General features: G+C 38.7%; 1 protein-coding gene across 3 annotated transcripts in view; it reads left to right on the top strand.

Moving 5' to 3' along the window:
* Window positions 1-653: 653 nt before the first annotated feature.
* Window positions 654-12,370, top strand: part of PSME4 (proteasome activator subunit 4) — a 57,882-nt gene continuing 46,165 nt past the window's right edge. For 2 of the 3 annotated variants that reach the window (XM_071740416.1, XM_071740418.1), the window contains exons 1-4: window positions 669-966; window positions 8,396-8,536; window positions 9,051-9,167; window positions 10,512-10,571. In XM_071740416.1, the coding sequence (XP_071596517.1) occupies window positions 791-966; window positions 8,396-8,536; window positions 9,051-9,167; window positions 10,512-10,571 (494 nt within the window). In that variant the 5' untranslated portion in view covers window positions 669-790. Of the gene's footprint in view, window positions 967-8,395; window positions 8,537-9,050; window positions 9,168-10,511; window positions 10,572-12,370 lie in introns of all 3 variants that reach the window. The other variant, XM_071740417.1, reaches the window with a different exon arrangement.

A 12,370-nucleotide genomic window follows, 5' to 3' on the forward strand; every position in this document is an offset into this window, starting at 1 on the left:
GCAGCACCGCTGAGCTCTGCTTCCATGACTAGCGTTATTATATCAAATAAGCCTCTTAAAACAGCGGCGCAATCCGCTATCAAACTCCGCGGCTAATTATCTCCATCGTGACGCCCATCCCCGCGCCAGATGACATTTTCTGGGGGTAAAGACCAACCTTCGGTTCTCTTCAGCAGCCCCGCTCTCGCCAGCACCTAGAAGCTGATTTTTATTTTTTTTTAATTCTGAATTACGTGTTAAGGCTGGCGGCAGATTGACGAAAAGGTGTTTTTTTTTCTTTTTCTTTTTTTCTTTTCTCTTTTTTTTTTTTTTTTTTTTTTTTTTTTTAAAATAAACCGCAAAGCCACAGAGGTGAACTCTGAACTCCATCCGGAGCTCACGACCTGCCCGCCACATCCTTTCCTCACCTCGGGGACCGAAGGAGCAGCGCCCGCCCGCTCGTCCCCCACCTCAGCGCCCCGCTGCTGGCCTGAGGCGGTGACGCGGGTCCCTTTACGCTCCCTCCTCCCCTCATCCCGGTCCCGCGGGGTGAATCCTGGAGGAAAACGCCTCTCGTCTGTGTGTGAAGAACCGGGGGTGGACGAAGCAGAGGGGGCCGCTCCTGCACGGCGGGGCGGGGGCCGCTTTCCGGCGGAAGTGAGCGGGGCTGGGCGGGGCGTTCCTCACCACAGCGGCCGTTCCCCAGATTGTCGTCACGGCGCGGCGCTGGGTGACCGCCGGGGGTTGGGCCGGGCCGGGCAGGGGCAAGCAGCCGGCCGGGGCGGCAGCGCGAAGTAACTCGGCGCCGGCCATGGCGCCGCCGGCACCGCAGAAGCAGATCGTCTATAACAAGCTGCTGCCCTACGGGGAGCGCCTAGAGGCCGAGTCCGCCCGCTTCCTCGGGCAGATCAAAGAGAATCTGGCTCGGGCCGTGCAGCTCCAGGAGCTGTGGCCCGGAGGGCTCTTCTGGACCAGGAAGCTCTCGACGTGAGTGCCCGGAACGATCTTTCCCTGGGGCGGCGGTGTGGCGCCTGCTCGGGAGCAGGGGCCTGCGGGCTAATAGGGTGCGGACCCGGAGGGGAGGGGGTGTCGGGTTCGTCCCTGTCCCGCGGGACCGCCCCGGGGCCGGTGGGGCCGCTGAGGAGTGCGGCGGGAGGGAGGGAGGCAGGGAAGCGGGCGGGATTCATAACGGTTCCCCCCAGCGCCGCTTGCTCGGAGCCCAGCAGGGACCGACCACCCTGTGCCCTCCTCCCGGCGCGGCTGAGGGTCGCTGAGAGCCGCGCTCCGTCCGCAGGGCCCGGGCAGCTCCGCGGAGAGCTGCCGCCCCGCCGGTAGTCAGGCGTTAGCCCGGGTCTTACACAAGGCCCGCCAATACTTCCACAGAGGAAACGGGGACAAAGGTGGCTTCGTGTCCAACAGCTTGGCTGTCTCTGAAACTTTCCCAAATGTTACGAGTCAAGCTCTCCTAGGTTCGTTTGTTTTGTTTTTTAGTACGTAATGGGCCACCTGTTTCTCCTCTTGCCTTTTTAAGCAAGTTGTGCAAGGCACCATCTCCGTGTAAGTCCTGCTGTAGGAACACGAAGTCGTTTTCGAGGCAGGCTGTTTGTTAGCTCAGTGCTAGCAGGATTAAATTCTGCTTAATGCTGTGTAAACACTGCTGGTGCCCTTTATATCTTGCCTTTGCTGTGGCACGGTGTAGTTTATGCCGGTGCTGGTTGTGCTGTCTGCGATGGCAAGATGTTTTAAATACAGGTAAAAAACCACGGTGACTTCATAGATATAACATAGGTTACACTTAGTGAATTTTTCAAGGTATACTTCTCACTTTTTTCTCAATAGACACTATTTGGACACCCTGGCACGGAAAACGTCATCATATGATGATGGCTCCTGTAGTTTCAATCAATAAACCATATTTCTGTGGACGTTTATGCTGTTTTTTTAATTGGTGAATGCTCTGTGTGCCTTCATAATCTGTATTTTCTATGTCCTAGAAATGATGAAATGTGTGCCTTTTATACAGTTTTGAGATCTTCACTTGCAATTTTCCTCTTTACATAAGTAATTTTTTGTGTACATATTAACAGGGAATTGGTCTATAGTGGGCAGTCAAATCTGTTTGATACATATGTATTGAAGTGTGTCTCTGCGTTTGCCAGGAGTCATTCTTAGATAGAATTACCTTGATGGTAGCAAAGCAACTCACGTGTTTGCATTATGTGACAGTTCAACCTGCTTGGAACCTTTTCGGTACTGTTTCCCTCCCCCCTTCGAGCCATCTGTTATCTCATACTGGTTTCAGTGGTACCTGTTGTCTCAACTTGTGGTCAAACTTAATATAGTAACCAAGCTGAAATAAACTGTAGTAGTTTTTATTACAAAAAAGATTGGCACTAGGTAGGTAGGCTAAATGTGGCACAATAAGACGTTAGAAAATATGCATGGTGGTATTAGAATCGTGCTATTACTCACTCCCTAAATTGCAATTACTGTTACCAGTTTAGGCTTCAGGGCAGTAAATTTAGCCTATTGAGAACTGCTGCTCTGCTACTTTATGAATCACTGGGAGATGAGGAGGCTCTAATTTGTGGTTTTCCACCTACCCTTTGAAGTCTGAATTTGTTGTGTGTATGTTTGTAACTTGACTGTTGTCTTGCCTGTTAGTTCCACGGTTTCTTTGTGGCACATGATAGTCAGTAAGATTGAATATGTTTGGACGTAGGCAGGCAAGGAAACAGTGGGCTTGGTTTAAAAATAAGCTGGTGTAGTTAATGTGAGAGAGATTTTGCTCTTCAGTTTAGCTTGACAAAGCACTTCTGTGGGATGAAATATGTTAATAGAAGTTAAGGCTTAGATGAAACACTTTCAACCATACAATATTCTGATGTCATACCTAAGATAAATTATAGAATAATTACAATAAAATAAAAGTTTTGCTACCTATTAATAGTGGGTCGTTCACCTCCAAATGATCTTGCTACCTTTTTTCCTTGCTGGCCTCCTGTAATAAGTAGCATACTGAGGAAAAAAAAGCAAGAGCGAAGAATCTTCATAATGGTATAATTGCTGCTTAGCTTTGTTGCAAATGTCTAAATTATAAAATCTGATTTTCTCACAACAGTCTGTGAAATAATTTATAGTTAGAACTGTGGCTGGTGTGTCTTCAATCTGTTTCTTATGCAGATAAAAATGCTAATACAAACATTGTAATATGTACATATGTATAAATGAGTAAAGAAAAAAAATTGCATGCAGGTTATGTATTTATATAGTTACACCTCCACAAGTACTTAGAACTTGATACAACCTGCAAAACCACTGTAGAATATGAAGTATGAAAGTGAAACTGATTTTTTTTTTTAATTAAAAATTTGAGTATTGGTTATTATTTCATGCTGACAGCTGAAGCTGAGCTCTTGTGTTTCTTTTACTCACAACAGCTGAAAACATGACTTGCACATAGTTATCTTAAGAGCAGCTGTTTTGGCTGTTTGCTGTCATGAACTGAGCAGAGGAAAAAAAAAGTAAAATTTGAGTTGTAAGCTGACTTGCCTAACTCTTTTATGCACCATATTTAGTGTTGCAGACTGGTTCTTTGGGAATGCATATGTGGAGTGTGGTGAGAGAACTTTCTCTCTTGTGAAGACAGGAATAGTGCAGTTAGTTGAGTAACTTCTAGCAGTAAAATTCTTATGTGAGAAAAAGAATGCTTCAAAGACTGGCAGTTAAATCTGTTACCGTTGCCCCAAGATTGCCCCAACTTTGGCTGGTAAAATCTGTCCTAAAAACAATAATCTGGTTGTGAAAGCGAGGAATGAATAGCTGGTGTGGCATGAGGGAGGGAAAACAGGGTTCATCAAAATAATTTGCTTAAATGTTTTTGTGTCATAGTCTTTTATGGTCTCTAGGATAAAAATAGGCTGCTGTTTCAATTTTTCCTGCTGTCATGTTTTACATAGAAACTTTGTGCACAGGGGTTTTTTGGTGGGTTTTTTTTGTTGGTTTTTTTTTTTTTTTTTAGAACGTGTCCTGTAAATTACCATATTAATATAATACGAACATTTAATAGTTTCTGCACATATAGTCAACTGCATTGTGGAAAACACATGAATGTTTTTCTGTGCTTTCAGTAGGCAAGTGAGGAGTTCTTGGAGCGGAGGGCTACACTTTCTGTTGCTTACAATGTTATTTTATGTGCTTGTCAGGTGTGGGCATATTACAAAATGACGTTTAATTGTCATGCTGTCAGGTATGGAAAAAATGAAGCTCAACTGTTTTGAATAAGAATGACAGGACACAAAGTTACAAGTGAGGCTAAAAAAATCTCAATAGGGCTTTACTGGATTATTTTAATTGCTATTGAATGTAAATCTTACTAAATATGTTTCCCTCTTATCTTTATCAGGAAAATGCAACCTTTCCTTTTGGATGTATACGGAATATGTGTGTATATTGTATACATGCAATTTAATTAGTCCTCCTGAGCATGTTTTGTTTGGTTGGTTTTTGTTGTTTTTTTACAGAATTTTTCAAAAACTGAGTTTTAGACCAACTAAAATTCTCTCCTGTGTGTTAAATTAAAATAGATGGCTAGGAATTCAGGAGAGTGCTCTATTCATCTTAACAATCAAAGGCAACATTTAAATGTAGCAGAGCAGCCAACTTTCTAGGGCAATTTAGGATGTCCACTTGATACCATAGTACATTTCCTAAAAATAGCTCTATTGTCATGGTGGATTGAGAAATTGGATACCTAGTGCTTTCAGAATAGTGAATTGACTTTTTGGTTCTAAGTTTTATTTTGTTTTTTTTCACATCTCCAGGGACCATGTCTTCTGTGCAGAAAGGTTAGAGCTGCAAACAAAATTTTCACTTTGTAATCATCCTTTTTAGATGGGTTGGATGGGTCAGCCTTGTTTTTTGTTTTTTCTCTCTACATAGCTGAACTCCTAATCAGAACCCAGTGGACCTGCACAATGAAGGACAATTTATTTATCCTTTTTGCAGTTGACTTGTAGAGGAGGGCAAGAGCTCAAAAACCTTTAATGGTTTTCTTAAAGGAGGAATCAAAAGGGAAGTGGAATGAAGATTTTTCAAGAATCAGTGTAGTGTTACTTGTCTTCATGTAAGAAGATTTAATTTTTGTTTCGCAGCAATTTAGTTCTAGAATTTTTTCCCCAATAACCCTATTTTTGTTTTTTCAGACTGAAGAGCCATGGTTATATGGTGAACAAGCATTTGTGTGATTAGCTTCTAGGCATCATTCAGGACTCATGAAGTTCTGTTTGTATTCCTCTATTTAGAAATGGTGATACTAAATCTTTTTGTGAGAGGATATTCTGAAAGTGTAGCACTTATATTTTAATCATTTAATCTTGAGGAAAACATGATCAACCTCTTTCTAGAAGGAATTATTTTCTGTCATTGTCTTAATGCACAGCTGGATTAAGGCAAATAATTGATAGTTTTAAAAGTTGCCTCTTCCCATATATAAAGAAGCTGTAAACTTGGGAACAATTGGGCATCTTGTTCTGCTTCTTGGGCTTAGTGACATCTTTGTGCATAGTACTTTTCTGTGTACTGTAGTCCTTCTGTTTCTTAATTAAGCAGCATTTTGTATAATAGAACTGCTGTTGGCAAGTGTAAAGAAAGGTAACCAGCCAAACATTTTATATATATATGTGTGTGTATATATATATATATATATACAAACTGTCATTAATTTGATTTTTTAATGTAGTGTTTCTTTGTAGTTTAAATTTATTTTTCAGGCTTCTGCTGTTTCTTTTTTTTGCTCATACATGAAGAAATTAAACAAGAATCCTTTATTACCTCATGCCTAGTATTATGAGAATGGAGAAGTACACAGAAGTGCATGTTACTGAAGGAGAATGAAATAAAAGGCATTGAAAGTTAAACTTTATTTCGGAACCCTCTGTTCCAGTGAGATGAGCCTTTGCTGATTTTCTTCCCTGCCGTGTACTCTCATGAAAACTACAAACACTCTGATAGGGAAACTCCTCTAAAGTTTGGTCATTGCATCAAACAAAACTATTTAGTTTTACTAAATAGTAAGTGAAGACTAGGGGAAATTAAGTGGGACTGATAAGGACTGGTGATAAGAGTGATAAGGCTGGTCTCTCACTGTTGCAGAAAATGCCTCTGGTTTGCCTGTTCCGCTGGTTTTTAGTCATGTGCTTTTCCTTTTAGAGTCTGGGGATAGCTCTTATGTCAGTTTAGGACATTTTTGTGTTGTCCTGATTGTTACTGCATATATTTTGGGAAAGCTTGCAGATTTTCACATTAAATTCGTCCAGTACAGTTTATGTGTATGCTTTTAGAAGGTTGCAATTAATATTGCAATTAAAATAAATATGTATACGTTATATACTTCTGTTAGCCTTCACAAAATCAAGTGGCACCCATTTTTTTTTCCCCCCAAATATTTTTTTTTCCTTGTCTATTTTATGCATGTGAAAAGTGTAGGTGTTCAGCTCTTGGTGTAATTTTATAGGTAGTGTTTCTGGCCAATGCAGATAATTTAGGTTCCTGTGGTAGAAGAGTGGCTTATCCTATATTTTTTTTGTGTGTTCTTCTGTGTTTGAAATAGGTAAAACATGTTGAAATTGACATCAGTGAAAGTACTGCCCATCAAATATAAAAATCGCCCCTTGAAATCGGTGAAAAGAAAAAGGGCTGTAGAGAAGTTCTGAAAATTTGATTGGGTTTTTTGTTGTTTGTTTGGTTGTTTTGGGGTTTTTTTTCCCCTTTTTCTGGAAACTGGTGATTACTGGGTTGCCAGAGCCTTGCAGCTCTTCCACTGTGCCTTGAAAGGAAACTGGAGGAAGAAGACTACAATAATAACTTGGGAGGAAAGAGCAAGGAGTCTTGGTGTTATTTATATTTAAGGAAACTAACTCCTGTTGTTTACAAGCTGTGAGTGGTCCTGAAAGTTTAGAGATATTTTGGTTTAAATTGAGGAACCAGGGATGTGGGGAAGTAGGGAAAAGGACTACTCAAGCAGTTGAGTCCAAATCCTGTGTGCTGTTGTGTCACTGTGAAGTGTGCTTCATGTAAAGAGGTTTTATTAAGGGAACTGAATTTTAGTTCTCTAGTAGTCAGCTCTCCAACAGGCAGTTTGTGAGAAATAGAAGTTTACAGAGGAACTTTTGAAACTAAACCAGATAGAACAGTATAATGAACACAGTGCTGGAGGAGTCAATTTCAGAAACCAAACTGAGGCATCAAGATAGTTGTTAGATCAATAACTGCTAACGTTTGCCCCTTGGAAGTTACCTGGCCTATACTACGGTCAAGCAGGAGTGCTTCAGAAATGTTTCCTTCCAAGTCTTCTCACGTGGTGGTTCCTGTGTAGGATTCTGCAATGTGTGCTGCTCTGCCTGCCAAATAAGCAGCGTGAGATCCGGCATTCTTCACATTACCAGAGAGAACCTAGATGTTCCAGGGAAGTATATTTAGCAACAAATCAATCCACTTCCACTAAATCTTAAAAACAATGAACAGGTTTCTCAGAAATTGCGTTACAGGGATTCGTATCTTTTATGCCTTATCTAACAACTACTTGGAGGAAAGTGTACTGGTAAGGTGGAAACTTTAAGAATAATCAGAGCAGTAATAAAAAAGGAAGGTGTGCTTCCCAGGTGACTAGTAACTTATAGTTGTGTAACACTTGAAATACTGCACTAAAACCTTATATTGGTTTTGCTGGGTCAGGGTATCTTTTAAGACTTTAAATGTGCTTCTTTTTTTTTTTTTCAATTTCAACTTGAAAACAGCAAGTACTTCTTCCAGAGTTGGTCTCAATGGATCTACGGTTTATTAAGATAATAAATATAAGGCATAGCAGCAGAACACAACACCAGCAAAGCTCAGTAGTTAAATCAGTTGTTCAGCCTTACTGGAAGCCATCTGATTTGGACCTTAGGATTTTTATTTTTATTTTTTTCTTAGCCCCTGGATTGTGGCCTGTTTCTTTCTTGAAGTGCCCCAGTTGAAAAGGACAAACAAAATAAGGCTGCTTCTGACAGTTGTAGTGCTTTTTTTTGCTTTTTTTTAAAGAGAAATAAATACATGGGTATGAAAATAGTACAATAGTATATTCTGAGCTGAGGTGAAATAATATCATCTTTGTGGTGTCTATGTTTAGCTGTGTTTAGATTTGATGAAGTTTAGCTATTTTGTAGGATCTTGAAAGACTGTAAACTTCATTTGGTCATGCTTTTGCTTGCTGTGGTTTCAGTTTTTGATCTCCCTTTGCTATATATCTTTAGGTTCTGACTTGTTGGACTTGTAAATTAGATTTTGTTTCATTAAACAACAAGTTAGAGAAAGTTAGGCTCAGTTCTCACATAAAAATGTTTAAAAATATTGCTGGCTCATCTTGTTTTGTTTGTAGATACATCCGATTATATGGGAGAAAATTTAGCAGAGAAGAGCATGTGCTTTTTATCAAATTGTTGTACGAGTTGGTAACAATTCCAAAACTGGAGATCAGCATGATGCAAGGATTTGCACGCCTGTTGATAAACCTGCTAAAGTAAGTACAGATTTCTGCTGACTCTTAAACTTTTACCTCTAATTAGCTGATAACTTTGCTTGCTTAATGCTATTGTATGTTTTAATGTATTAGTATATTCTATTGCAGGTTACTTCATGTAGATCTCCCCTGTACAGATGATGTTGGTTAAAAAGGGTTCTCATGCAAACACCTTGACCCTTTCAGAGCCTTAGGAATGGGATCAAAAATGAAGGAATGCTAGGGTTATAGTCTTACTTGGAAAAGAAACTCTTTCAAAGAGCCAAGTAATAAGGTTGAATCTCAAATACGGAGAAGATTAAGACTGTCTCACAACTTGATGTTTATTTCACTTAGACTTTTCCTGAAGACTTGACAGCTTCTGTTAGCACAGAAATGCTGCAAGTGGCTGGTGATAAGCATAATTCAGAGCAGTGATCTGAGGTATTCTAGTGTGCAAAGTGTTGATGTAGCTGTTTAAGATTGAAGTGCTGTGGGTTTGGTTTTTTAATTGTTTGTTTGGGTTTTTTATTAGGAAAAAAGAACTGCTTTCCAGGGATGACTTAGAGTTACCATGGAGACCACTTTATGAAATGTTGGAACGGATATTGTATTCCAAAACAGAACATCTTGGATTAAACTGGTTTCCTAAGTAAGTCTGCATTTAAAAACATTCAGTACTTAGAAATTGGCTTTTAATATCTGGAATTTGATGTACAGTAAACACTTATATTTTCATAGTGTATATTTCAGTAATTGCATGCAAGACTGCACTAAATCACGTATATCATTCTGCCTATTAATTGTTTGTTTTGATGTTTCTCTAAGAATGCAAGTTCATTTCTAAATATTCTGAAATGGGGATCTTCAACTTGCTTTATGACAATAGCCCACAGTTGAACAGATTTAATATTAAATGAACTATACTCTGATTCAATGCCTGCTGTTCAGTTTTATAACACAGTAAGGGTTTCAGAAAATTAAAACAGTACTGTTCTTACATATCGGTACTATAAACATTCTGTAATGTAAGTGTAAATTGGTACACATACAAAAACAACAAAGTGCCTTCTATAGGAAATACATACATGTATTCAAAGTGATGATGTTATATGGACAGATCCAGTTTTTCCCAGTTAAGAATTTTAGAAATGTTCTACTGATTTTAAAAATAAAAACTTCATTGCTTCTTTCATCTGCCAATCCTTCCTCATCTGCAGAATTTCCAAAATTACAATTTTCCTAAGAATTCCAATTATAGAAGGTCCTGCTCTATAAATTACAAATTATAGAATATATTACCTGGATAATTTGTTACATTTGTTAGAATTCAAACTTCATGTAAAGAAGTAATCGGCATTAAATAAAAAAGTCCTTCTGTCCAAGGATGTTGAAGTAATACCTTTTACTACTTCCTTTTACTGAATGGGAAGTCCTATTGCTAATAATTAACAAAAACAGGAAATATATATGTAGCCTTGCAAAATGTTATGGAGCACTTAATGCTGAATTTTTCTCAGCTGGAAGCAAAATTTTGCTCGATTGCATTATTTTGCTAATTGTAGGTGTTTCTTGCCAGTGCAAATCCTGAGGAGCAGAGCCTTCTTTGCTTGGTTTATTTTATGCACATGCCATATGAAACTGGATACTCTGCTCAGTGGGGATGTTGACCAGTCACTTCATTTTCTGTTAGAGAAACTGGCATGGTGGGGAGGAGACTTTTAATTCTAAGAGGGAAAACGAGATTGAGCTGTGAGGAAGATGTCAGTTGTGGTGGTCTGTCTGAAACTTGCCAATTTTATGAACTGGGTTAGATACCAGATATTACGTCTTAATATGCAGTGCGATTTGTTCTCATACAGTGTTTTTTTTCTTCTTTAATGTCAGTTTAAGGTCTGTCTTTTTGGTGAAAGTCAAGAGATACTTTTAAAAGCTGATTGATTTGATTTATAGCTGTTAATTTAACTGCTGTTTTAATTTTTTTTTTCGTATTCAGTTCATATCGACCAGGCTTGTCTTCACCTAAAACATTTGTGCTTAATGTATTACATAGGTGGTAAGAGATTTTTTTTTTTTTTTTGTTCAGCTCTGGCTGACGTGTGATCTTCTGCATGTTCTGTTAGATTGTAACACTTGTCACACAGGTGTAATTTTCTGCATAAATAATTGTATTGGAAAACCCATGTTAACATTACACCACTGTTTATGAGAATGTCGCACTGTATGGAAACCTTTCTAATTGGGGAACAAGATAGCTTGTGTGAAGTGGCAGATAAAGTGGCAAATGCTAACTAATTTAACCAGCATAGATACTTCAAGAGTCAAATGAGAGGTAGATTTTACATTTTGAATAACTGCTGTGTCTGAATTTGGACAAGCTGCCTACCGAGTAAGTGTACCTTACTATTAAAAACGATGAAATCATGGAAAGTGTTTTAGTAGTGAGGTAATAGATTCTGGAAAATAACCTCTGGAAAATAACAGCAATAACCTTGTATCTGTGAAGTGTGCAACACTTCTGTGTGAGAAGAGTGTACTGTGAATTTTTGCAGTGAATACTATGTCAGATGTTTTGATGTAAATATAAAATCAGAAAACTGATTTGAGTGGAAGTGAAACTGAAGTGGTTTTTACTTCGGTGCATTTGTTGAAAAATAAATTCCTAGTTGTACTAAACCAACGAGAGATTTGATATTTGGCTCACCGTAGTTGTCAATTATTTTAGTGAATTTCTAAAACTACAGCTGGTTGCTCTCTTCATTGTCTTAACTTAAGCTCTTGTAATGCAGTGTCCATGGCAGGACTAGGATATTGCTTAAGACCCGAAACTGTCCTGAAAAACTGAAAGTTGTTCTTTTACTGCTTTTGATAATTCAGGATTCAATGGTATCAGTTTATATGTTAATTGTTTTAAATAAAATATGTTTCTCTCTGAATATGCAGGAGGGGGAGGTGGGGAACAGATGTACAAATTGATGTGGTCATGTCCTTTCCAAAAGAAGAAAATAGTAATGTAGTGCCAAAGTGATAGCTAATGATAGAGGTTAACATTACTGTTGAGTCATTTTTAGTGTATCTATATGGCAAGACATAATAATAAACTAATAATACTTCAGATAATAAGGAGGAATTAATAGGAAAAAAAATGAATGGGATAAAGAATTTTCCTTTATCTCATTAAATACACTGTTTTTTCAGTAGGGGAAATATTATGTTAATATTTCTAAGTAATAAATCTTAATGGAAGATACCTTCCGGTGTAAGTGGCTTTATTCTCTCTCGATTACAGAGGTTTTAATACCTTTTCCAAATAGTTAGCATTAATTGCCTGAGCAAGGACAAGAGTACAAATTACAGTAGGCTGATGCAGTGTGGTTTATTGGATCATCCCGTGTGGCTTATGTAGCTGGTTCTGTGCTGTTGTGCTCTGTTAATCCATGGCTAGGTTCAGTGGTAGAGCAGTATACAGATATTTGTCAGTGTGGTAGCTGTAAATGTCTTTGAACAAACTCAAGCTTTTTATCAATGGCTGCTTTTCCACTTTTGGTTAGACTTTCTCCTTACCTGCTACTGCAAAATTGTTCAAAGTGATAATGAAAATGATAACCAGCAGTCTCTTGTTCTCCCAAGATATGTTGTCCTGTCCTTTTCTAACCAGTAGTTGTCAAGTGGGAATAGTGCAAGATGTCTTCTGTAGTTGGTCTGGAGTTTAAATGTCTTAGTAAGAAGTTTCCTTATGTACCAAATTGTCCACTGTTGTTTTTGTCTAACTTCCATGCTTCGTTTGTGGTCAGAAGACAGGAGGGAAGGACATCTCTTCCAATCTTCTTCATTTTCTTCCACTAACAAATACCG

This window comes from Heliangelus exortis, chromosome 3 (assembly GCF_036169615.1).
Source record: "Heliangelus exortis chromosome 3, bHelExo1.hap1, whole genome shotgun sequence".
NCBI lineage: Eukaryota > Metazoa > Chordata > Aves > Apodiformes > Trochilidae > Heliangelus > Heliangelus exortis.